The sequence below is a fragment of the Dipteris shenzhenensis genome, chromosome 16, assembly GCF_047967505.1.
Source record: "Dipteris shenzhenensis isolate YYH24624 ecotype China chromosome 16, Dip_SZ_1.0, whole genome shotgun sequence".
NCBI classification, from domain to species: Eukaryota; Viridiplantae; Streptophyta; class Polypodiopsida; order Gleicheniales; family Dipteridaceae; genus Dipteris; species Dipteris shenzhenensis.
Genome location: NC_141611.1, coordinates 15,798,432 through 15,825,803, shown reverse-complemented (window position 1 = coordinate 15,825,803; position 27,372 = coordinate 15,798,432). Strand labels below are relative to the sequence as shown.

Sequence of the window (27,372 nt, the reverse complement as noted above, 5' to 3'; positions counted from 1 at the left end):
GAATGCGACGGCTGCCACCACCACCATTACCTTCAATGTCACAAGTGGGAACCGATGCGAGGGTGCGACCACGCTATGTGTGCGTGCAGGCCCCCGGAAATTGGATGGACTGTGGCTACACATCTTCTTCTTTTCTGTATAAATGACACGATGGGTAAGAGTGATCTCATGGCATACGGACGTGATGACGTGACACGGAGGGCCGAGCTTTTTGGACAACCTAGTAAATTAAGGAGTGATTAAGGTTAGTTAAAATTTTAATTTCTTCTGAATTTGTGAAATTAAGAATAAAACTCGTCTTCTTCACCCCCACTTTGTGGGAGCTCGGCATCGCCATAGCCGAGCTTGCAAGCTCCATAGCCACAGCCACAGCCATACCCTCAAGCTTCACAGGCCATGTCTCTTCCCTAGCCTCATCCATTCCCCCCTCCCTCTCCCCTCCCCTCTTTTCACTATGGCTTGTTGCTTTGCTGCAGCTTTCCATAGCCTCTGCAAATCCACCACCCCCATCTCCCACCTTCCCCCCCTCTTCAGCGAATTCGAGCACCCCCCCCGCTCCGAATCCCGCAAAATGAAGTGGTTTCCTTCGTCGAAGGCCCGCAGCAGCTCCTGTCGCTCCTCGTCCTCGGCCAAGAAAAGGCCTCATGCATCCAAATCGGTCCCCAAACACTCTTTCGGCGCTGCATTTCCGAAGACTGGAGAATCTTGCTTCTTTGGGCGCCTTGGCAGGAACATCCGGCGTTGCCAGACCTCGAAGTCGTGTCAGTTCACTTTGTGTCGGAACTTTTCCGGTGGCTTTGGGGGGTCTGGGTCAGCGGGAATGCGGAGTTGCGCGAAATTATCCCTCTTTCAAGGGATGAGGTGGCTTCCCTGCCACGAATTCTTCCGAGCTTCGTTCAATGCCGTCGATCGGAGCAGTTTTTCAGTGGCCAAAGACGATGAGGATCCTCTTGGCATGCCTATTTGGGACGGTAGTGGTGACAGTTCAAATGGCAACGATTCGAACGGACCCAACGGCCTAAACTTACGTTCAGACGATGGCAAAGATGACGATTTGCCAAAGAAGCATGGCTGTCGGAACAAGTTCTCACTTTCAAAGTTTAAGAACTTTTCTATGGAAGAAGGAAAAACTGTTTTGACGACGTTCATGGTGTCACTAATGTTCAGATGGTTCATAGCGGAGCCCAGGTTCATACCATCCCTTTCAATGTATCCCACTTTTGAAGTCGGGGACCGCATCATTGCTGAAAAGGTAATTACAGGTGGTGGTTTTTTTTTTAAAACTTTCTAATTGATGTGCAAGATCTCACCACAGCCCATGATTTATCCTGTCAGTGTGTGTGTCTCATTTGACTCTGTTGCGCTGTGGATAATATAATCAGAATTTACGTTTCAATAAAAACTAGAACCAGGAAAATCACTCTGGACCAGATCTGGCTCTGAGTATACCTTGGTTTCACATAAACGTGCAAGGGTTTTGTGACCGTGTAAGATTTTCTAAAGACCTGGCACATATTGTACATTTCTCAAATACTTCACAGATTTCTCATGTGAAGCCAAGATAGGAATAGTACCACTACCTTTTACATCCAAGTTATAAGCATTTCTAACCTCAACAACACCCTCTATGGACTGTCCATCATGATCTCATCTAATGAAGAATGAATGTGAATGCAAAGCTTTCTTGAAGTTTGATTTCTTTAAGCAATGATTATGCTGGAGTGTAGTACGAGGGCATTTACACTCAATGGCTGTTCTTCCAATCCTCCTAACGCTACCTCTCTCCCTTGGCATTTAATAATTTGAGAAGAACAGTTATGACTGCAACAATTGCGACAGCCCATGTGTTGAGGCATTAAGGTGAGCTTTTATCTGTCTTACCCATTATTTAGAAGGGTTTTTTTCCCCCTAATTGTAGTTAGAGGTTGAGTTATTGTTAGCACATGTGGTTTAACCCTAGTTGGGTGCCACCCTGGGGTATGTCATGTTGGGCAGCCCTTCTACTCTCAATTCTTCACGTTGCAACCTTGAGTTCAGCTTGCTCCCTCCATCTCCACTACTTCCAAGTTCCCATTCTGTCATAAAAAGCTTGAGCTTTGTCATGAAAAACTTCAGTCTCCATTTCTTTTGTTGGTGGCAGGCTGCTTTTGGGAGCTGTTCAGGGCAAGGTGACTGCATATCCAGCTGTTTCCTGCATAGGCGACCCCTCTGCTGCAAAAATTGGCACTTTCAGAGCTGTTTTGAAGCTCGTTGACCTGTTTTTAAGGGTTTTCAGCTCTCCGACTGCTGGAGCATTCAGTTCGAGACAATAAAACTGATTTTGGAGCTGTTTCTCAGCTGTCCAAGTGGATTTCGTCTACATTCCATTTGTTTTTGTAGGATTTCTGACAGCCCCTCCTGTTTTCGAAGCTCTTTTTGACCTCAGCCATCGCTTCCAACAGGTGCCTAGCAGGTGACTATGTGCTTGTGCCTTATGGAGACGTGCTGGAGCTGTTTTTCAACAAGTCGACTGGTTTTCTGCTGATTTTGGAGCTGGTGTAGTGACATTTGATTGCTACAGCCTCATTTAGGGCCTGTTTCGGAGCAGTTTTGAGCTGTTAGAACAGCATTTGTGACTGTTTTGGTACTATTTCAGCAGCTATTGTCAGTGTAGACCTAAAACAGTCGTTTTCAGACCTGTCTTGAAGATTCTCGGAGCCCCTACTACTGGTTTTTTGGCTGTTCAACTCTTCCCTGACTTGCTGTAGCAAGAATTGTAATTTTTGGTGGAGTTTTGATACTGTTTCGGTCCCTACAGTGGTTGGAAAATCTCTGTTTTTGCTCAGGGTTGAGAAGGCAATTGTCTGGAGCACATTTGGTCAATGGTGCTGCCATTCGGTTACATTTGAGGACCATTTGTTGTTTTACATCAGAGAAATTTGGGACTGTTCATAGAGTCAACGTTTGCTGTACAAATCAGTAAGCATTCTGTTTACTTTGCTTCTCCATTCCTGTTTTAGGGCTTTTGGAGCAAGACTCCATTTGATAGCTTGGCCCCATGTGCCAAGACTTTTTATTGCAGGTTTTGACAGCATGGGACATATATTTGAGGTGGATCCTCAAGCCAAGCATTGGCTCTTGTGGGACAGATTTGATTCTTTTGGAATTGTTCAAATAGTCCATTTTCAGGTTGCATTTGCCTAGCCAAGTATTGGCTCATGGGACAATGTTCTGCTGTGGTGGCAGTATAACTCACAGCATGTGAATATTTGGGAGTGTTTGTGCTTTCATCTTTGAAGATGACTCATAATCAAAATTGTAAGCCTGGTGATGTTTTTGGAGTCTTGGCTTATTCTCCGTGGAGCTTTATGGTCAAGAATCTTTGGGCTGCAAAGAGTCTATGGGGTTTTGTAATGGGTAAAGATGCCTGTCTAGGAGATGCAGTCATAGCTTCTGGTACACCTCAGCAAGGAGGTAATCCTCGTGGACATTAGGCTCATTTGAGGCCAGTTCTAGCAGTTGCAGCTGCTGTCCCTACATAGGAACATAGGAGATGGGATGCCAAATATGCCCAATGTTATCTACTTGGCTGCTAATCCTCGGATTAGTGGACTTAATCTAGCAGGGTTAGGGGGCCCTGGGATTAAGGGAAGCAGGCTAACATAGGGCTAGAGGACTCTGAACAATAGCAAGGGGCCAATTGGCTATATTTAGTTAGGACGCTTTCTAGGAAACAGGATGCTCTTCTATTTAAGTGTGGCCAAGACTATCGGGATGGCATTCAGTGTGTTGACACCATTGATTGGTTTGGTCTGGATCACGAGCCTAAACTTCTACCTTCTACATTGCAGATCATGAGATACCATGTTGAGGATTGCTATTCGATGATTCTGGTGAAGCCGTGGGAATAGCCTAGTGAGAGTTAGATCTCGAGCCCCATGTGCTCGGTGGTGGCTGAGAGGTGAGTCGCTTGCTGATCTTTATTTTGCTTTTGCTTATCATTAGATCCTAGCAAGGTTGTTTCACCTAGGCTTTGTCTTGCGTTGCCATGTTTGTAAAGAGGTTTCTTATACCTCCAATTTGCTCCTCGAGGACTTCCAAGCAAGCTTGGGATACCTTGGAGAATATGTATCACACAAGGAATGAGGCTAGGGTCTCTTTCTTGAAGAGAGAGCTTGATAATGCCCGGGATTCAATGTCAGATCATTTGACCAAGATCAAGGATTTGACTAAGATCTTAAAGAACAACTAGTGAACATTGATGGAGTCATGCTCGACAATCAGCTTATACCTATGATTCTGAACTCTTTGCCAGAGACATATTTGAGTTTTCACACTTCTCTGAATTTATCCATGAGGGGGAGTACAACTCCACTCACTTTTCAGGAGCTTGTGGGACTGTTGTTGTAGGAAGAACAGAAAAAGAAAAATATGTCTGTTAAAGGCATGATGGTGACCAAGCCTTATTGGCTGAAGGCAAGAATTGAAGTACTTTGGTTGCTCTCAGTCCTGGACTGATTCAGCTCAGACTTTAAAGAAGAATTCACAAAATGTAGGTCAAGAAAAAGGGCAAATGCATTATTGCAAGAAAAATGAATGCAAGCCAAGGTTGGAGAAAGAGAGGAAAAAGAGAAGCTGGAATGACAAGTACAGACTCTCATGCGTCAGATGCAAACAAGAGTAGTGCCTCAGCTAACCTTGTTCTAGATGATTGTCTTTTTTGGTTTGCAGTTATGATGCTAGGTGTGATGCCAACCATGAGGTTGCCTCACGCAATGTCATATCATTTGACCAAGATCAAGGATTTGACTAAGATCTTAAAGAACAACTAGTGAACATTGATGGAGTCATACTCGACAATCAGCTTATATCTATGATTCTGAACTCTTTGCCAGAGACATATTTGAGCTTTCACACTTCTCTGAATTTATCCATGAGGGGGAGTACAACTCCACTCACTTTTCAGGAGCTTGTGGGACTGTTGTTGTAGGAAGAACAGAAAAAGAAAAATATGTCTGTTAAAGGCATGATGGTGACCAAGCCTTATTGGCTGAAGGCAAGAATTGAAGTACTTTGGTTGCTCTCAGTCCTGGACTGATTCAGCTCAGACTTTAAAGAAGAATTCACAAAATGTAGGTCAAGAAAAAGGGCAAATGCATTATTGCAAGAAAAATGAATGCAAGCCAAGGTTGGAGAAAGAGAGGAAAAAGAGAAAGCTGGAATGACAAGTACAGACTCTCATGCGTCAGATGCAAACAAGAGTAGTGCCTCAGCTAACCTTGTTCTAGATGATTGTCTTTTTTGGTTTGCAGTTATGATGCTAGGTGTGATGCCAACCATGAAGATGCCTCACTCAATGTGAGCGACGCCTCAGATGCCGTATGGTACTTTGATAGTGGTGCTTCCAAGCACATTAATGATTATGTCCAAGAAGCATTTTTTTGCGGTTCACTTCATCAGATAGAAACAGGTTTAGATGCAATATTGTTCTATTAAGGACAATCGTGTGGATATATTCGTCAGCTAATAACAAATGAGAAGTCTTCCTTTGTAGACATTGCCTTGGTATTGAGGAATTAAGAGGGGAATTGATGATGCATATGATGCCTCTAAGGATGAAGTAGTTTGAGTCTCTTCTTGTCTAGAGGTCATTACAACCATTTTGCATTATGAGGGGGAATATTGGGATAATGCCCTCATTGGAATATTGAAACTGCACTATGTTGTATTTTTAGAGGATGAGTTTGGGAATGTTTCCTGGATTCATCTAGGTGTATGCTTCTGCCGTATTAGCGGACATGCAAATTTCACCTTGTGAAGTTTTCGTCCAAGTTGCGGCCTGCTGGTATTGTGATAATTCTTTCTATCTTAAATGGTGCGTTGCCCTATCAGCTAGATTTAGATTTAGATGCTCGTTGGGGAGAGACTAAAATGAAAATGTTTAGACTTCACAAGCAGTTGTAGCTTGAATGAAGAGATTTTGGACTACCTTTTGATTAGCCTTCTCCTTTAGTGCTAGCCTTCATCATGGCTGAGTCTGCCCTTCACCTCCGGAGTGCCGACAGAAACTCAGTACGAAGACTTTGTATAAATGGATGCTCAAGTATGTGTGGGTGTGTGGATTTGTAGCTCTATGTAAAGCATCTGATTTAGCATTTCAAACTTAAAACGTAGTGTTGATCCTTAAACCTGGTGTTGGGATAAATAGTTATAATCATCTTCATTATATTGGGTTGACAAACACTCGGTTACTTTCATCACTAGGATCAAGACTTCTATAACGAGTATTCAAGATCTCGTGAGTCAATACACTGAGGTATCTAGACTCCTCTACCTTCTAGCTCAATATATTGATCCATAAGCTGGAGGGTCCAATATACCTCAGCTTAACTGATGTGAGATTCTAAATTAGAAGCCTTACATAGAGCTGCTGGCCACAAAAGTCTCAGTCGTAGTGACCAAAGTAGCCTCCAATATAATAAAGATGATTACAACCAATGACGGCATTATATACCTAGATGAATCCAAGAAACATTCCCAAACTCATCCTCTCAAAATACAACATAGTGCAGTTTCAATCTCATGATAGTCACTCACAAGGTTGAAAACCATAAACTCCATCATGCATAGCAGGGACTAGCTACTATGACATCCCCACTGACGTCATCAGCGCCCAACAGTGGGTGTAGACCATAGTATAAAAATATGCTCTCACACATACAAGGTTGTGAACACTGGTTACAAAGGCCTTGGTCCTAGTGGCTGAAGTAACCTACTGTTTGACAACCATATATGATGAAAACGATTGTAGGGATTTTTTTTCAACATGACGATTAATTAACACTAGTTTAGGACATAAAATTATCCTAGGACGCGTTTATGTTCTGTTAACGTGGCCACTTTCTAGAATTGTTCTAAGGCATTGATAAGCTATTTGGGGTTTTGATTATTGAACACATTAGCTTATGCGCTGGAAAAAACATGGAATTATTATGGATTGAAACTCACATCTATTTTGATTGTTGGTTATGCTAATTTCAAGATCAAGGATTAAGTGATACCATAGGAAACCTTCAAAGGTGTAAATCGTACTTATAGAGTGGCTCTAGTCATGAATGAGTGATGCCAACGAAAAATAACCTTGATATAGAACACTTATGGATACTTCAAAACTATAAAAGCAAGACTTGCTGCGAAACCTATTTTAAATCTTGTCTGGGTGAAAAACTATGCTACTATACATTTGTGGGTACTTTGTATCCATGTGTGATGCTCTTTTATGTTCCTTCTATTATTTAAAAATAGTCTTGTGAGTCTCTTAAGCTCAAGAGGTAATCCTCAAATAATATATCTAGATCTAGTTGTGATTTTTTTGCCAAAACATTAAAAGGACGATTTTATGTCTTGTAGTGCTACCAAACTAGTATCAAGGATCAACACTAGGTTTAAGTCTTGAATATGACTAGCCTTTGATTTGTGCTTATTAGGTACTAAAGTGTGGAAAGAAATTTGAGTGAGGCCATGACATGAATAAAAAGGAAGCTTCCGGATGCAAGGTTAAGCTAACTCAAACCATGAGTTGTATCTCATAAAATTCACCGAATGGGTGCCACATGTAAGGGCGTGACCGATTTGAAAAATTGTCCAAGCCATGTATAAGAATTAGAGCTTTGCATTTTCCAAGATGTCGTATCAACAAGTAATGTGATCGAGCGGCTCTTGGATTAAAAAGTTCTTTACCAATGCAATTCAGAAGAATAGGGACCAACATCATTAATAACTTTGCTAGACAACAATACTCAATGAAAATAATTGAGGATGAAATTTAAATTATCCTGAGTCCACAATGGCATATGACCATTTAAAAGACACCGTCGTGTTACATTCCTTACATGACTATAAGGACCAATACTATTAATAACTTTGCTAGACAATAATGCGGAATGAAAATAATTGGGGATGAAAGTTAAATTAATGTAAGACCACAATGGCATATGCCATTTTAAAGGGCCCTTGTGTTACATCCCATGGCTTAGAGTTAAGACCAAGTTGACCTTAGATCTAGATTGGATCTAAGGTCAATGGTAGTCTGATGGTTAGGTGTAGTCTAATCGAGGGTATGGAATAATCTAAGGTTGAGATTAGAGCTCATGGATGAAGTTTAGATTTGGTGGATAGAGCTTGTAAGAAATCCTAGATTTTTTTTTAGAAAAGTGCTAAGGAACAGAAAAGGAGGAGACTAAAATAGCAGAGAACAAGGAATATTTGTATTGCTTGAGTGTCTGTAGTGTGTCATCTATACAATTGGGCCTCTCTTATATAGAGAGTGAAGAGTGACACATGAAAAGGTGTGTACTCCAAAGTGTATGTGCATGAAGAGTTGTGTACTCCTTGTGAAGGGTGTGACCCTTGATGAGAGGGTACATTACAATGGTAGTGTCTCTTCAATAGAATGTCTCTTGTGAAGGGTTGTGCCTCATAGGAAGTGTCTTGTCGAAAGGGCATACCCTTCCACAAGTGTCCATTCATCAAACCGTCCATAAGTCTAAGGTATAGAGAAAGGAATACGTCACAGATCGTGACATCCCCTCCCACTCAAAATAAGACCCTGGTGGAGATATTGAATTGGTGTAGAAAATATCACGGTAAATTCTGAAGATACTGCTGTAAAATGTTAGGGTACTGCTGTAAGTTGAACTGAACAGTAGAGTTGTACCCAAAGATTCGAATAGAGAAATCCAAAAGTGATTGGTGAACTTAGGGTCTCTGTTGGAAACGATATTCTTGGGCAATCCATGGTGTTGGAAGATGTGTTGTATGAAGAGTTTGTTGATGTTCGGAGCCTGTGCACTTCTTTTGCAAGTAACAAAGTGTGCCATTTTGGACAATCGATCAACCATTACCATAATTTGAGTGTTACCTTTGGAGGATCTTGGTAGTGTTGTAATAAAATCCATGGAAATACTTTCCCACCTTTAAGTTGGAATTGGAAGAGGTTGAAGAAGTCCTGCTGGAAGTCGTTGGCTTGCTTTCATATGTTGACAAGATAAGCAAGATGTAACCATTTTGATGACGTCGCTTTTCATCTGAGGCCAGTAGTATGTTGCACTGAGTAACCTGTAAGTCTTGTTGATGCCTGAATGGGCATCATAAGGAACTATATGATGCTCTTTTAACAAAAGATGCCGAACATCCTTGTCATGTGGTACCCAGACGCGATCTTGATAATACAGAAGGTCGTCCGTATAAGAATAGGATGAGAAAATCTTCTGTTTGGAAGTCGAAGGTTGATCTTTCGAAAGAACTTGTATTGTTGTGCTGAAGTGTTTATCATTGAGATACTTCTCTTTGAATGAATTCGGTACATCCATAGATAATGTAGAGATTACCAAAGCTGATGCTAGAGTTAACTTGCTGAGAGCATCTGTAACTACATTACGTAGTCCTAGAATGTACTCAATGGTCGTGTGAAAGTTAGCCAGAAACTCAACCCAGCGTGCTTGTCGAGCGTTCACAACTGGCTGAGTAAAGATATACTTTAGAGAGCGATGGTCTGTCTTTACCATCGAGTCGGCTCCCATGAGATAATGTTTCCAAGAACGATAAGCATGTACAATGGCAAGAAACTCCTTATCATAAACCGGGTATTGGGTTTGGATATCGGAATGTTTATGGCTGTCAAAAGCAATAACTCTGCCTTCTTGCATCAAGACTGCTCCTGTAGCGATGTCGGAAGCGTCGGTCATGACCTCAAACAGAAGGTTTGGGTCAGCAATAGCCATAATAGGTGTGGTAGTGAGTGCTTGTTTGAGTTGTTGGAAACTATACTCTGTTTCGGGAAGCCAGTGAAAAATTGCCGTGCTTTTCAACAATTCAGACATAGGAGCTGCAATCTCGGAAAACTGATAGACCTTTGTATGGTAGAAGTTTGCCAATCCGAGAAAAGAGCGGACATCATGAACATTCTTAGGAGTAGGCCAGTTTCGGATTACTTGGACCTTCTTGGGATCCACAGAGATGCCTTGAGCTATTTTGAAGAACTCACTCTTCTCAATGTCGATGTAGAGAGATTGTGCGGAGAACTTCAAAAACTTGGTGCAGCTGTTGTTTGTGCTCATGTAGGGATGTGCTAAAAAGGAGGATGTCATCGAGGTAAACAATGACGAACTTATCAAGGAAAGGCCTGGAGATGTCATTCATTAGTGTCATGAATGTGGCCAGGGCATTGTTTAACCCAAAAGGCATGACCAAACATTCATAGTGTTCATACTTTGTTCGAAAAGCTGTCTTGTACTCATTGCCTTCTCGTATGGGAATTTGATGATAACTTGAACGAAGATCAATCTTTGAGAATTGTGTTGCGTGTAGAAGTTGATTGAAAAGGTCATCGATGCGAGGCAATAGATACTTGTTTTTGATAGTGAGCTTGTTGAGGACTTGGTAGTTGATGTAGAGGCGCATTGACTTATTCTTTTTTTCCACAAGTAGTACAGGAGATCTGAAAGGGCTACGACTGGGCCGAATGTGACCTTTGTCGAGTAGCTCGGTCACTTGTCTTTGGATTTCTTCATTTTGAGTGTAAGAAACTTGATAAGGAGGTTTCAACGGTGGATTATGCCGAGAATAAGTTCGATTGGGTGATCCACTGGTCGTCGAGGTGGTAACTGCTTTGGCAATTCCTGTGGAAAAATATCCAGGTAAGGCTAGAAGAAAGGTTGGTTGAGGTACTCAGGAGGATCCCTTGTTGGTGTCTCCTCTACTGCCGTAACCAACAGAAGTGAAGTCTTTACTTGACATTTACGAACCGACTTCTTTGCTTGTAGGGCAGAGGCAACTGGGGCTGAAGGAGAGTCCCTAGAACCAGCTAGCTCAATAAGTTTTCTCTGGTGGACAAACTGGAAAGTATGGCTGCGAAAACTGATTGATGGATCATAGTTGTAGAGCCACTGTTGTCCGAGGATGACATCGTATCCGAGGATGACATCGTACCGAGAAAGAGGCATGATGTCGAAGTTCAACTTGTCTGTATAATGTTGTATGCGAAAGGACATGTTTTTGATCCTGGTGTTGCACAAGAATGTAGTTCCATTTGCGAGCTCAATCTGATAGTCCATGGGACTAGGATTGGTGGTCAACCGAAGTTTTTCGACCAAGGACTAGCTAAGAAGTTATGAGAGCAGCCACCCTCGATGAGGATAGTGACCGTTGTTCCACGAATCGATCCTTGGACGCAAAGTACTTGAGTGGCCAGGGAAGCTTCGGGGTTGCTGGCAAGGCTCATGTGGATGGTACTTGCCATTTGAACAGCTTTGCCTTTCTTGTCTTGTGCTGGGGTAGCATCTTCTGCTTGGGAAGTGCTAGGTTCCATATTGGAATTTTGCTTTGGTCGCTTTGGACAATCGAACCATCTATGGTCGCCCGTGCAGATGGTACAAAGACCTTTTGTGCTGGAGTTGTTCTTCTTGTCAGTGGTTGCATCTTTATGTTGGTGATGACGGTCATGACTTTGTAAAGAGGAAGAGGCACGATCCTTGGAGGAGTGCTTTTGTTGGGATCCAGCATACGATTTCTGAGACTTATGGGGATCTTGAGACTGTCGCTGACCTTGATTACCCGAGTTTTTTTTGAACTTGGGGTTATCTTGAGGGCGAGCACCCTTGACCATAGTAGAGTTCTGTGTTCTATTAGAACTCTACTTACTTGTGTTTTGGAAATCGGTAATGCGCTTTGCGTAAGCAATAGCGCCAGCTGTGGTGGTGATGTTTGCTTTGAGAACATCAATGCGTAACGAGGGATTTAGGCTTGAGATGAAAGCATGAAGGCAGTCATCATCAGTTAAACCATCGATCTCCAGCACCAATGTGGTGAACTGAGAGATGTATGAAGACATGGAGCCCGTTTGCTCCAACTGTCGGAGTTTTGAATGTGCTTAGAAGTCCACATTGGTAGGTATGAACTGCTTACGGAGCATGTGTTCAAAACGTTTCCAAGTTAACACACTTTTGCCGTTCTTTAAGCGTCGTTGCTACCATAGGAAAGCTGTATCTTTGAGGAGGGAGGTTGCCAAGGCAATCTTTTTGTCTTCAGTGAGGTCGACAATATCGAAGTACATGCGCATTTTTGCGAGCCATTGGTCAACTGTTCGGCGATTTCGTTGACTAGTGTAGGCTTCCGGAAGTTTAATGTCAAGTCTTTTAGTTTTGGAAGCTTGGAGTAAGCGGTAGAGGGCACGGAGTTCAGTGTTTTCTACCTCTGGTGGGAACAAGTCCACATAGTCGTCCGGTGGCGTCACGTCATCCTCTGTATGTGTGGTACTGCGAGAATCCTGGAGTTGTTGGACTTCTGGATCAAGTCAGAGATGCTATCTTGAAGCTGAGAAATTTGAAGTTGAAGTAATGCTTTGCCTTGTATGTTGACTTCAGGGGTCTTTTTTGGACTTGAGTCGCTTATCTCTGGAGAGGCTGCACGTGAGCGTTGTGACATATCTGAGGTCCTGTGAGAAGAGCATGAACCTGCGCTCTAGTTTGTATCATTCCTAGAAGAATATCCGGGCTGCTCCTTGAGATTGCTCATGTTGGAGGGGGCAGGCGAGGCAAGATGGAACCACCCGTGGAAATTTGGTAAAGGAGGTCCTGTCTGAGGTAACACTGGTGATGCCAAAGTGGGTGTTACTCCTCGTGAGAGGACAGGGGTAGGTTGCCAAGCACATCAAAAGACACGATTTTTGTCATGTCCATTCACATCAACTCGTGATGTGAGGGAGATGGAGAGGCCACTGATGACTTTAGGTGGGGTTGGCGCTAAGAAATTTTACGCTTATTCTCTCCATCTCTTCCATGCACAACGTGCGTGGATATCCTTCTAGCGGAAAGAGATGTATCAGATAGGCGCTAGAAGGTGGGGGGCCATTTCCTACAGGCAGGAGCGAAATTCGCTCTGATACCACTGTAAGAAATCCTAGATTTACTATATTTAGAAAAGTGCTAGGGAACAGAAAAGGAGACTGAAATAGCAGAGAACAAGGAATATTTATATTGCTTGAGTGTCTGTAGTGTGTCATCCATACAGTTGGGCCTCTCTTATATAGAGAGTGAAGAGTCACACATGAAAAGGTGTGTACTACTTTTTGATTTGGACTACTTTTTGACTAGCCTTCTTCTTTAGTGCTAGCCTTCGCCATGGTTGAGTTTGCCCTTCACCTCCAAAGTGCCGACAGAAACTCAGTACTGTGACGCCAAAAATTGATATTTTTAATTTGGCATTGGTATTGTTTTTCTCTATGTTTGATAAGAGTTTGAGTATCAAGTGATAGCCTAGCGGCTCTTACTTATTTCTATTTTCTATGATATTGTATGGGATGGAGAGGATGAGTGGAATGGCTCATTGTAAATACCATAGGTATGAATTATAAATACCTTGGTATGGGGTGAGAGTTATTTGTGTATGGGATATTATGGAGTTCTTTAGAAAAATAGGAAGAGTGAGTCATATAAAGAGGTGGGCTCATGTCCATGTGTTCCAATAATATAAGAGAGGCCACATGCCAAGCGTGTGAAAGGCATGTGGAGGAGTGTGAAGTCAAGAGGAATCCTTCTAAAACTCCTATGTGGAATAAGGAGGATGTGGACATGTGGAAAAGAGAGGGTCCCTATGGGCTCCATGTGAGGAGACTCTTGACTTTCTCAATATTTTAAGAGTCTTGAGCATCTTGTGATGGGACACATGGCAAGAGTAGCCAAAAAGGACATGGATGATGACATACGTGCTTATGTGATTGATGGGGAAAGGAATCTACAGGCAGCAATTGTAAATGGGTGAAGGAGGGTAACAACATCTCTATAAAAGGAGCCCTCCTCTCCCTTGTTCATCAATCTCTTCCACCATTAGGTCTCATGTTGCTGTAGCTCTAGTCTCCCCAAGCCTCTTCCATGAGCCTTCTCTCCCTCTTGTAGATATTCTCTTATGTAGACTCTTGAGTCCATCTCTCTCTAGTTTATTCTCCCTCTATGAGTAGTCTTGGAGCTTCCGCTCCCTCTTGTATGTATGAAACCTTTTCTTCTCCCTTGTGTTTGTAGTGTTGGAGTGGATTCTCACTCTATTTGTAACGAAGGTCACTTCAGGTTCTCTCTCTCTTGAGTGTCTCTTCCCTTTTCTTTCTTTCAAAGCCTTAAAAGTTCTTTCTATTCGGCTACTCACAATGCACACATGGTCCATCTGTTTCCTGAGCCACCATGCAAGCTTCTTACCCTCTTCTAGGCGAAATCCATGAGGGGTGGATCGTTGATGAAGGTGGAGTCTTTAGGAAGCATCCTGCTTAGGCGAAATTAGCCTGGGTGGAGGGCAGTTTTCATGACAGTTTGACCCCCTGTTAGTGTTTTGCTCATAACTTTCTGCTCGGTAGTCCGATTGTAATGAAATTTATATCAGCGCGAAGCTCTCTTTAAGGCGCATGTTTGTATGTGATCAGATCTTGAATCAGATACTGCTGCAAAAAGTTATGATTCTCTGTGTCTGACAGTCAGTTTTCATGACAGTTTTTACCCCTGTCTAGTAAACTGTCCATAACTTTTTGGCCGCTTCTCTGTTTCTTATGAAACATATATCAGCGCGAAGCTCTCTTTAAGGTGCATGTCTCTAGATGCTTAGATCTTGAATTAGATACTACTGCAAGATGTTATGAGTCTCTGTGTCTGACAGTCTGTTTTCATGACAGTTTTTACCCCCTTCCAGTTAACTGTCCATATCTCTTCAACCGTCTGTCTGTTTTCAATGAAACTTATATCAGCACGAAGCCCATCTCAAGGCGCATCTCTTTGTGTGATTGAATCTCTGATATCATGTCTCTACTGAAAGTTATAGGCCTCTGTGTCTAATGACAGTTTGTAGAGTGTTTTGAGCTAAGTATAAAGGTGTCTATGAAGGAGGTGCAATGTTTCCTTGGAATCTACCCATCCGACCCAATCAGCCCCTTCAAACTCCTCGATATATATCAGTTCATGTCATGTTGAGCTGCAAGATCTTCTTTCAACAATGTATCGCTCTTCTCTTTGGCGTAGACCGGCTCACTGAGATTATGACCTCTGCTGATCCTTTCCTTCTCCCTATGCTTGATTAGAACATCACTTGGGATGTTACCATCTTCATTCTCATCTGAGGGAGGAAAGTATGGTGTGGTATCTTGGCATAAAAGCTTCTTTCTAATGTCCCATCCTCAATGATAAATATCTTTGGCAGTCAGTTCGAAAGCAGCAGGAAGTGAAGAGGTGCGTGAAGTTTATTACCCCCAAGTTCATGTCACAGTACGAAGACTTTGTATAAATGGATGGTCAAGTATGTGTGGGTGTGTGGATTTGTATGTGTGAGAGCATACTTTTATACTATGGTCTACACCCACCGTTGGGCATTGATGATGTCAGTGGGGATGTCATAGTAGCTAGTCCCTGCTATCCGTGATGGAGTTTATGGTTTTCAATCTTATGAGTAACTCTCGTGAGATTGAAACTGCACTATGTTGTGTTTTTAGAGGATGAGTTTGAAAATGCTCCTGGATTCATCTAGGTATATGCTTCCGCCGCATTAGTGGACATGCAAATTTCACCTTGTGAAGTTTTCGTCCAAGTTGCGGCCTGCTGGTATTGCGATAATTCTTTCTATCTTAAATGGTGCGTTGCCCTATCAGCTAGATTTAGATTTAGATGCTCGTTTGGGAGAGACTAAAATGAAATCGTTTAGACTTCACAAGCAGTTGTAGCTTGAATGAAGAGATTTGGACTACTTTTTGATTGGGCTTCTCCTTTAGTGCTAGCCTTCGTCATGGCTGAGTTTGCCCTTCACCTCCGGAGTGCCGATAGAAACTCAGTACGAAGACTTTGTATAAATGGAAGTATGTGTGGGTGTGTGGATTTGTATGTGTGAGAGCATACTTTTATACTATGGTCTACACCCACTTTTGGGCGCTGATGACGTCAGTGGGGATGCCATAGTAGCTAGTCCTTGCTATGCGTGATGGAGTTTATGGTTTTCAATCTTATGAGTGACTCTCGTGAGATTGAAACTGCACTATGTTGTGTTTTTAGAGGATGAGTTTGGGAATGTTCTTGGATTCATCTAGATATATGTATGTGCATGAAGAGTTGTGTACCCCTTGTGAAGGGTGTGACCCTTGATGAGAGGGTACATTATAATGGTAGTGTCTCTTCAATAGAATGTCTCTTGTGAAGGGTTGTGCCTCATAGGAAGTGTCCCGTCGAAAGGCTATACCCTTCCACAAGTGTCCATTCATCAAACCGTCCATAAGTCTAAAGGTATAGAGAAAGGAATACGTCACAGAGCGTGATAGAGCTGATCCAAGAAAGGCAAAGCTAATCCAAGAAAAGCAGCTATTTTGGGAAAAGCTAGGCTTTAAGGAAAGGTAGAGGCCTTTGCAAAGAGTGCATATGACCCCTTGTAATGATTGGTGATTGTTTTGTAGGCACGAAGGCTCGCTTTGGTTTTGCCAAGCGTAGTGAACATGTCTCCCTTTGTATGATTGGTGAAGGTCAACATCCTTGTCTTGTTTTGTAGGCCCCCAATGTGGAGTTTTCTCCACAAGGTAATCCTGAAGGATGCCTCCAATTAATCGAAGCTCTCAGCTGGGGCACGTGGCAGGAATAGTGTTTACTTGGCTTTACAAACATCTAGACTTGTGTGTCTTCCAGTTTACTTATGTTTATATGTTGGTGTGTGATCCAGAGGTTGTGTGATCCGTAGGCACCCATCATTCCGCTGCTGGCATTTGTGTACAGCAAGCGAGCCTCTCTGTTCTAACAATGTCAGCATACATGAACAGTCCTGAAAGCTAGTTAGAACTATCATTGGTCACGTTTGATCTTGGAGGATGGCTCTCATGAAAGGACAACTAGAAAGTCTATGTTCTAGCTGGCTAGTGCTGTTCATTATACGGATAAATAGAAGTGAATATGTTTATTGGCATTGCTTAATGCTTAAATGCGGGTCATTGTTTTCTGAAGTAGTGTCTTTGGCTTAGTCAATTCACCCTCTCACTAGGATTTTTTTTTACAATACCTTCTTGAGCTGGATAACTACACAAGCATAACAAGATAGCTAGTCAATTCAGAATTAAGACATGTCTATGTATCTATTCCCCTTCACCATAGATGGGGTGTAAACTCAAGCTCTCTTCTTTTGGACAGGTTTCTTATTATTTTAAAAGACCAAAGATCAATGATATTGTTATTTTCAAGGTTCCACCATATTTACAGGTAATTTCTTACAACGTCAATTTGTGTAATTATTTTGGTAGTTATGTAAGGTCAACTAGGTCTTTGACATTGAAGTAACAATGCAGGAAAGTGGCTACAGCTCTGGGGCAGTTTTCGTGAAGAGAGTTGTTGCAAAAGAGGGTGACCTTGTTGAGGTATTTTTACCTTTGTGTCATTTTTTGGTTTGACCAGTCTTGTGTAAATGAATGGCCCTAGATTAATTGCTAATTTTCATGGGATTGGTTTACTATTTAGAAAATCACATTAGATGCATATCTCTAAAGCATGAAAAGACATACTTGGACAAATCGAGTCGATAATCGTAGGAAGTCTTTGTAGCTTCTGTTTTTCTGTGTTATTGCGCATATGTATGCATGTTATGTATGTATATATGCATACATATGCATATGTATTTAAATTTGCACTATGTTCTGTATTAGAGGATGAGTTTGGGAATGTTCCTGGATTCTTCTAGGTATATATATTTAAACTTGCACAATCTCACATCCATCTCCTACAGATGGTGTGGCAAGTCCATTTGAGATGTAAGATGTTAGTAGCAGGTTAGTGTGAACACCTCACTCCAAGGGGCGATTTTGTCCCAGTTAGCTTACCTTTGGGTTAGATAGGGATTTAATTTTGGTTTGAGGGTACATAACCCTAAGTGTGTGTTGTACTTGGACATTAGCAATAGCAGTTCTTGGATTTCCTTCACGTTTTACTCACTCCACTCTCTATCCTCCTCCCCATTTCTATCATTTGGTATCAAAGCAGGCTGCCCTAGCCTCCTCCACACCTGCCCACGTCTTGACCCACCTTTGGAAGCACTTGTGGCAAAGACTTACCATTTTTGTTGTGAGAAGCCCTGCTCAGCCGCCTGGTTGCATACTTTGGGGCATTTCAGAGCTTGATTTTGAGCTGCTAGACCACTTTCTAGAAGTGTTTTCTCAGATGTCCAGCTGCTGCTGCTGTTTAGGATCAGGTCACCGCCTTCAGTTTTGAGCTGGTTTTAGCTGGACGCCTGTTGGAGGCAGCCTCTCCACTCAGGCCTCTCTTTGGGGCCTGGTCGGCCAGATTGAAGTTTGTTCAGCCTACCATGGTTGCCAGGTACATTAAGTACGAAATGTTTATATACGTGTGTACATATAATATATTATATACATCTAATCTGATGTGACATGTCACAATTCTCACTGGTAGATGTACATGGGACATTACATACTATTCGGTATCATAGTGATAAGTTACTTCTCATAGGATAGTTGATGTCCTTAACGATAGTCCTGCGCATGCCACAAACTTAGACTTGAAAGTTCATACTATATAGCAAACACATACATAAATTAGAACTTCAAAGTATCACAAGTTACAATTTATAGAAATAAGGTATCAAAGCTGCAACTGAAGAGTAAATACTAAACAGTATCATGATTCACAATGAATTATGACTTGAGTCGTTTCTCTTGACTCATTATTGACTCAGGTCTGAAAATAGAGTGTCAAACTGAAAAATAAATAGTGCCAAGACGTATCAAGATTTCTAGAGTTAGGATTCTATTGACTCAAAAGTCGTGAGTCGTGACTCATGACTCAAGACTTATCCTCATCAGGTGAGTCATTAGATCTACAATCCCCATCTGTGATAATGTTGCCCTCACTATTATATTGTGGCTCCACCACAGCCACATCAATGTCCTTCTGCTTTGAGTTTGACTCATCGTCAGCCAGCAACAACTCCTCATCATTTGGCAAGACCTCCTCCTCAACTGCCAAGGAGTGTAAAAAATATGAAGGCAGCATGGACGAGATATGATTTGACAGACTATGATATGAGACTTCTTCTCGGCCCACCGTAGTGCTACCATGGCACTTGGGTATGTTTTCCAAGCACTAGTTTTGAGTACTTGAGTTTGAGTTTTTTTTTTGGGTGGAGATTATTAGCATAGCAATCAGCAAGGACCTTAGCGCGCCCTTTGCCTTAGCCCACAATGGCTTGTATGAGTTACCTTTTTGGCCTGCCCTTAGGGAGGCTTAAGTTGAGACGATGGCCCTTAGAAAGCGAAATTGCCTATTTTTGTATTTATTTTATTTTTCGGGAGAGTACTTGGCAGTTCCACCACTTCTTCTCATATTTTCTCCCACTTCTTCTCATCTCTCTCTCTCTCTCTCTCTCTCTCTCTCTCTCGCTCTCAAGGCTCCCCCCCACTCTCGATCTCCAAGCCCACATTATCGTGATGTAGCCTAGAAGCTGGACCCTTCCAACTCTTTTTGGGCAAGCCTTATGAATGAAAAAAGTCATTCAACTTGTTTTATTGTACTCTGTCTCACAGGCCTGCGTGGCTTCTTGAAGACATTAATACATCCATCGCTCTCTCTCTCTCTCTCTCTCTCTCTCTCTCTCTCTCTCTCTCTCTCATCACACTGACTCCATAGCAAGAGCAGATGAGATGAGAGGATACCCAGGGAGCGCCGCCTACGCTATGCGATCGGTAGGAGGTTAAGTCAGAGGAGCACTTTGCACTCAGATGCCCCATGTACTATGAGATCCATGGTCGCTACTATTGTGTCTTTAGAGATGACTTTGGGCCTCTCTCCAGAGTCCTTTCATATCTAAACTAGGGATGCCTTGTTGCTTTCGTTCATGAGGTAGTTCGACATAGAGAGCACTTACTCAGGATATTGACACAGGCCTCAGATACAAATCCCGACTCTTCTTAGAGCAAGATCACAAAGTTCTTCCAGTGAGATTATACGGGCCACATAGTTACCAATGGTAGGCGTAGTAGGGATTTAGAGCTCTGGACACACCATACTCGCGAGTGGACGGGCACACAGGTCACATTGGGTGATCTCCCATCCTTGTTCAGACATGGGACACGATCCGCCACAGTAGCCTTGCTAGAGCCACTGCGAGGAGATCGAGGCAGAGAACACCCACAGACAGTCGACAATGCTCCATTATTGGCTATGCATCAGCACGACCTCACCTCCTCACGAGCTTCCCTTGATATTTACACCCTGCGAGGCCTCATATTACTGGCTAGAGCCGGCATGGCCTGGTGATGTGGATTGATCGACATGTTGATGAGGATAGTGACTATGATGATGATGTTATTACTGATGATATGACTATATACTACTTAGGACTTGGCATTCAACATGGGAGATGGTGCTTGTTTAGTAGCCCCACCCTTTCTGCTTGTTGTATCGGGTTTTCTACTAGTCTCATAGACCCATTGGTCTTCCATAGAATTTCTTTCTTTCTCCTGTGCCCCTCCCCCCCCCCCCGCAAAAAAAATAAAAGACAAGAAAAGAAGGGTATGCTAGACACCTCTAGCGCTTCCCTACAAGTGGATTTGATCATATGATGTATTATCGGACGGTCTCATAGGCCTCTTTGGCCTGTAACAATGTCAATTAGACTTGTTTGTGTGTGTGTGTTTCAAAAAGGGCATGTCTGTCTTCGGATTGTGCAGTCTATTCTCATGGCTTATGTCCAGTTCTATTTACTGTTGGATGCACAAAAGTGATGGAGCCAATCTTGCCTTTATAGCTACTCACATCCACTAAATATGCTACTGGAAAACAAAACACTGAACAAAGCAACACTCATACAAAGTCTTCATCTCTACACACATCAACACTCAGAACATCCTCAGGCCACATGTCTTCAGGAAGCCATTCTACTTGAGCCCACTCTTAATCATTCACATGTACTATCACATACCAATAGTCTCAGTGGTTTCCAGAGAAGATTACATCATCATGAAAACCTCTGGTAAAGTGAACTTATATATCTGGACCAAACTCAAGTGCAATATACACTGAAGACATCAGGTCTGATTTGCAACATCAGAATTCAGTGTACATTTTCAGCAAATTTCCTCTGTCTGGCTCTCAGAAAGAGGCATAAAACATGAGATTCTAGTGGCTGCCAGAAACCAGCTCACAAAAGGTATCAGATTCTGCAGTTATCTCTCTCTGAAACATCCAAACTTCTCTGCATCAAGAAGATTACACAGGCCAGGTATCAAATGAGCCCCAAAATCAGGTTGCCTACTTCTCCAGGGCAAAACCAGCCTTCTTTTATATCCAGCTTGTAGTGTTTCTTTGCAAGTCGTGAACCAAACCGACTTTGACCAAATGCCACCAACACATCACTTAAAACCGCCTCCTAAAACACCTTTCGATTTTACAGTCGACCATCTATGTTTCTTCACAAGGTAAGAGCCAACTCTGTGATCACGCATGTAACCTGGAGCACTAACCCAAAACTTACCAGCCCACGAACTCGTTATGGCGGATGGAGAAAATATATCACTGCTGTTGTACACTGGCTGCTCAACACAATCTTGTCAAAACCGAATATGTAAGCTTCGATTTATTCCTGCTCAACACTACCTCTTCCTTGCCTGTTGGGCTCGTTGATACGCTCTCCAAATATTTCATGCACTCCAACGCAGCCTGGCTTATTGGACCCTGTCTTTATAGCTTGCTGTAATATCTCCCACGTTGAGATCGGTTCGAGAACAGCCCCATACCTCTTTTGTCGTCAAGTGAACCATCTGCCTCCTATGCTCAGAAACCGCCACCCACAAGTCGTCTGTCACGAGAAAAGCTGGTCGCTATCCTTAAATGATTGATGACGTAGATGAAACAACGTGCAGGCTCACGATCAATTCATTCTACGCGACTCGTTAGTAGGACTCTGCATGCAGCTCAAGCTCCTATGCTGTCACCTTCAATACCGAGTTACGATCGGGTCTGTGAGCCCTGTTTCTAAATTAGTCCATCCAGCTTATGAAGCCAGGCAGAAAGCAAAGGATGATGCTGATGCCGCTCTGCTACTGTTTGCCTACTTGTGCCAACGTCTTCTTCTCTGACTTATGGTAACTCTTCCACCCTCCAAAAACAGCTCTCTGTGCCTTCACGTGATGATACCAAGCATCCTTTGCAGGACTCTCCAGTAGCTGCCACCCTAGGTATCATGCGAACTCGTCAATCTAGAAGCATGCAGAATTCAATCACGTAGCCACCTTGTTCCACATGCTCTACTTCCTTTTTTTCCAGCCACATCAGCACATGAGTTTTACCACTCTCCCAATCCTTCACAAAAACGTAAGCCTAGACAATTAATCCCCAAATTCTAGACCTTAGACACCACCTCTTCACACAAGCTTCATACAAGGTATTTAATGCATGAATGCCTACATAAAAGCACACAAAAGTCAACTCACGTGGGTCAACATCAACACATGACAACAGATGGCAATGAGGGACACATGCCATCCTGAAACCAACACTTGTCACATGGATACCACAATGCTTTGGTGTGAACTAGTGCACCCACACGGCCACTCATTATTTCCCAGGAGCCCTATACAAATATGTGCAAAGTGCCTACCCTCATGTAACTCCAAAGTGTGAAAAAATATTCACAAATTTATTCGCACACCGCTTATTCCTTTGTCTCCTTTGGATATGCAGAAATTTATCACTAAAGTCATGGAATGCCTTTTGCGCACTAGGCATTATCGTAAGGCGCTACGTCTTCTTCAGTTCAATTATGTTTGTTCACCCAGGATGCATGGGGGCCTGAACATTTTCAATATTCTCACATGTTGGCTCGCAAAGCTACGCTGTTGACTTCTTTTTTGGAGCAGCATCAGCCCTGGGCTATTATGCTTTCTTGTATGGTTACCTCTATCCACATAGATGCTTTTGGCCACTGGATCTGGCTATTGTGGATGCTATTTTTGGTCATTTACAGGGTCGGATTCCTGGCTGTCCTTTCTGTACTCGCCTTATAAACGATTGGCAGCAGATTCTGGCTTATTTGCATTGGTCAGGTCGACCTATGGATCCTGGTAACACCCTGTGTTTGTAGAGTATACACTAGAGTCGGGTGTTTGATTCTCCTTTGGCACATCTTTAACCTAGAATGGTGTACTTTCTGCACCCGCCTGGGGATTTCTATGGTGAATGATGTAGTGGATGCTCAAGGCTGCGTCCTTTCTTTTCCTCAGGTCAGGAGGCAATTTTTCTTGGGTTTACATCACAGGTCTGTTTGGCATACTCTTTCAGATATGGTGCAACCTTTTCTGCCGGTCCCTTGTTTGTTTACTTCTCTTCCACTTTTGGATTGGAGGGCAATTCTTCATTTTGGTTTGCCGACCTTTCTGCTAAGAAAGCTTATCCTCTTTGACTTCCGCAGCCATAGATTCAAGAGCATGCAAATCATTTATAGCATCTCAATAAGTCACTTGCTTGGTGGAAGGGTTGTCTTCGGCGTATCTGGGGCAGTAAGCTTCCTTGCAAGCAGCATGTTTTACCGCTTGGATCGTTATTGGCTGCCAGACATATGGCCTCCTTGACATGCCCTGTCTGTTCGCATCCTAGCGAGTTTGTGCAGCATCTTTTCTGGACTTGTCTTGCCGCTCATGATTTTCTTCCCAACTGAGATCTGGTCTTCGTGTGCGTTTTCCGGGAATGTCTTTTGGCAGGTAGTTTCGGTTATTTGGTAGATGTGCTTCCGGGGTAGACTATGATCAGTTCTGGTGCTGTTATCGGGCGTTGTGGTCACTATATCATGCTTGTAACATTTGATTGTACGAGCACTCTCAGTTGGATATTTATCATTTCGTTCGTTTCTCCTTGCATCGATCTCCCCAGGATGCACATTCTCTGGGAGACCTTCCTTTGGCCCAATTAGAAGTCTTTTGGTACTGCTTTTAGTAGTAAGTAGTAGCTGTCTTTTGGTACTGCTTTTAGTAGTAAGTAGACAGCTATGAATGTATATTTTTTCTAATGAATACTGTTTCTTACAAAAAAAAAAGTGTCTCTCAAAAAGGCTTTTGATGTTTGTTAGTTTCACTTGGTTAGTCAAAGAACCTGGCATTACAAGGGTGAGAAAAGATACTTAGGTTTGGTTTGCTCGTTGCTATATAAAAATTAAAATATGCAAATGTGTCGAGGTGGTGAGTAGTTGCAATATTTTGAATGAAGAACATCGAATGTCCATAATTGGTTTTTCAAAGGGAGAAAGTGAAAACTTGTTTCTAATGGCATTAATTTGTTGAACTGTTTTCTTTTCAGGTAGAGAATGGAAAGCTTGTCGTAAATGGTGTTGTGAGGGAAGAAGACTTCATTGCAGAGCCACCAGCTTATGATATGAGTCCCATTGTATGAAATCTCTCCTAAAGTAGCATTACACTTGTGTGAAGCCTTTTCTTTACTTTATGACAACTTAACTGAGCTGTTCCCTCGAATTTACAAGGCAGTTTTTCGGTTTCCCTTATAGACTGGGAATATATGTTTGCATTTTTATCTGGTATAGGGCCATTAAAAATCATGAAGTTTCCATTGGTTGAGAAAGCAAAATTGTAGCTGCAGCGGTGCTGTGTGTGTCTCACTCATTAATGTTTGATGGATCTTTTCACCTCCTCAGAATTTGAGTTCTGCTTTGGGTTTTCTAAGACCCTTTTGTTCCCTCATGTAATAGTTATGGTTCACCTTTCTGAATTTATGTGATCTGAGATTTGTGTGCACATTTTGATAGCACTGGTTGAGGAACGTCAAGATTAACTTTTTTCGATATACATATTCTGCTCTTTTATCATGGCATTTGTCTGGTCCTCGCTCATCTCTTCCCATTGTCTATGACTGCCTGTAATTGTTTCCAGAGATAGAAGATGGGCATGAAAATAGCATGTTATATTGCTGTGCACTTTATGGTCTGTCACTTCAGTGTGTATCATTTTGATGGCAAGATTTAGTACATGATCTTGCTTTGAATTTCTGTAAGTACCGAATATTTTTCTTGTTTTTTAAAATTTAACTTGTAGTAGTCACTATTAATCTTTCTTGTATTCTGCTGCAGTCTGTCCCGAAAGGTTATGTATTTGTCATGGGTGACAATCGCAACAACAGCAATGATTCCCATATCTGGTAATGTGCTTGTTTTCTGAGGAGCGGCAATCTTTATACTGTCTCGGGAATTGGGATGATGACTTATAATGTTTCTTTTTTTGTGATATGTCAGGGGTCCTTTGCCAGTGAAGAACATACTTGGGAGGTCTGTGTTACGATATTGGCCCCCAACTCGTGCAGGATCGACTCTTTGGAAGGAGGGGTCTGGTCATATTGGAGGCACTCAGAACATCAAGTAATGGTCTTTGATCTGCTTGACCTTTCTGGTTGATGCTGTGGTATTCAAATAGTCAGACAAGCTTTGCATTGGTCAATTATGATGAATATTGCAAAGTGGTGCAAGCTTGAAAGGCCAGAACCAATGTTGGCTTAATCTTCAAAGCTGTATAGAAGGGCAAAAATTCCCCCGAGCTTAATCTAATGTGAAGAACTCAAATCCTGCTGCCTCCATCAAAGGTTACCTTTTTGAGATTGAAGGCTAAAGGGAATCATGCAATCTTCCTTTTATGAGTGCTTTGATGGCACTGCAAATGAGGATAAAGCATCGAAATTCCAATTCAGAACAAGAATTAAAGAGAACAAATCTTTTGAGATTGATTGCTGCCAGAGCAGAAGGCTGCCTACATCTGTGGTTCCCTATTTTGAAAATGGAATCATGGACAGCTACAATTGGTTGGTTTCAGAGATTGAGACGGACTCCGGTGCTGCAGCTGGATCTCATACAAGCTTTTGAGTCAAAGTCCTCTTGAGACGTCAAAGGCTGTACTCTTTGTTTGAGGGTTGTAGCTATTCTCAGTCTCATCAGGAAATTTGGGAACTTGAACTGCAAACAATGATTTGGTGGAATAAGACTATGAAGGGTGTCCCTCAACTTTCGCCCATGGATTTATTTGGCTCGTTGAGGATTTTGTCTTATTCTCTTGTTAAGATTTTGATAACAACTCAAAAGAAGCTCAGGAAATGGGTGTATGCTAATCAAAGCATGTAGCATATCTGTGAATTGAATTTTCAAAGTGTATTGTACAAACAATTAAAGCTGCCATGAACAATTTTATGGATGGCAAAATGTACAAGGATTCAGTGGTTTGTTATTTTGTGAATTTGGTTCATGATTTACTTCAAGGTGATCTCTAAATTGTGTTTGTACTTGGCATTCCATGACAAAAAGGTTTTTACTTTTACTGTTGTTCTAGAATAATTTTGGGGTTAATTATGTTGGAGATAAGTATGTCCTGTTAGTGGCCATGGGCTGTGCCGGTCAGTCCTGCCTGTAGGCCTAATGGAGCCAAGGTACAGGTAGAATGAGTATTTTTGGGGCTCATCTATTTTTGGAGCTCAGGTTGTTATATGGGGTCCATACAAGGACCAACAAAGTCCCATATGGGGCTGGTGAGGATCCCAGAAGATGGGCCAACCAGTGAGTTTGTTGACTCGACCAGGGTTGGCTGCTGGAGCTGGTGGCAGACTGGTTGGCTGGTCGGGCTGCCCAGTTTCAGCCATGTTGGGCAGGCAGACGACCCTTAGTTATCCCATATTTGGCTCCCCTGAGTCACTTCGTTTGGGATTGCCTTCCATGTATTAGGTTTGTAAATCGTTATGCACATAGCTTTTTTGGAACTAATGTGGCACCTTTTACTTCTGCATTAGAGTATGCTGCTCTTCGTGATCCCACAGGGTATCAGAGCTATGCAGATTGATGTGGATACATTATTTTTATTGAAGGAGCTGCATCACTCGTCTTGATGGAGACACCTCAACATAGGTGTTAGACAACCAACAGAGTGTAATGAAGGGGGTAAAAGGGGCTAATTTAGAGGACCTTTAGAGGCCTCTTAGGTGGGAAATGTGGAGGGACCATATGAGTCCCTATCCGCCTCTTATTGCCCACTTTTTGATGTGCCTATCTATCCCACCTCCTTCCTCCTACTTGCTGCCTACACTCTCTTCCCCTCTCCCTTCTCTCTCTCTCTCTCTCTCTCTCTCTCTTCCACCACTTCTCACTCCTCCCCCCCTTCCTATCTCTACCTCCTCCAATCTGCCCCTACCTCTTTCATTGCATTGGTATTAGAGGTCTGATCTTGGCACCATGGCTTCCCCCTTTCACTTCTGCATACATGGGTTTCCTGACTCACGGGTGCAGCCAAGCGTTTGCTTCTCCTGTCAGCCAAAAAGAAAGTAAAGCCATTGCCAAAGGGAAGAGCAG

At 42.6% G+C, this 27,372-nt stretch overlaps 1 protein-coding gene across 1 annotated transcript; it reads left to right on the top strand.

The window, feature by feature from the left end:
• The first annotated feature begins 326 nt into the window (after positions 1–326).
• LOC147892605 (uncharacterized) lies at positions 327–26,286 on the top strand. Its single transcript, XM_087386977.1, has 7 exons — positions 327–1,252; positions 17,172–17,240; positions 17,327–17,395; positions 24,336–24,422; positions 25,120–25,187; positions 25,282–25,404; positions 25,853–26,286. The coding sequence occupies exons 1-7, from the start codon at positions 455–457 to the stop codon at positions 25,857–25,859; spliced, it is 1,221 nt and encodes a 406-aa protein (XP_087243103.1). The 5' UTR covers positions 327–454; the 3' UTR covers positions 25,860–26,286.
• The last annotated feature ends 1,086 nt before the right edge of the window (positions 26,287–27,372 follow it).

What these genes read in the sequence shown, in the direction of transcription:
- LOC147892605 (XM_087386977.1), top strand. Translation starts at nt 455, where the DNA reads ATGGCTTGTTGCTTTGCTGCAGCTTTCCATAGCCTCTGCAAATCCACC. An exon ending in ACCGCATCATTGCTGAAAAG is followed by an intron (nt 1,253 to 17,171) that starts GTAATTACAGGT and finishes TCTTTTGGACAG; the next exon opens with GTTTCTTATTATTTTAAAAG. An exon ending in AAGAGGGTGACCTTGTTGAG is followed by an intron (nt 17,396 to 24,335) that starts GTATTTTTACCT and finishes TTTTCTTTTCAG; the next exon opens with GTAGAGAATGGAAAGCTTGT.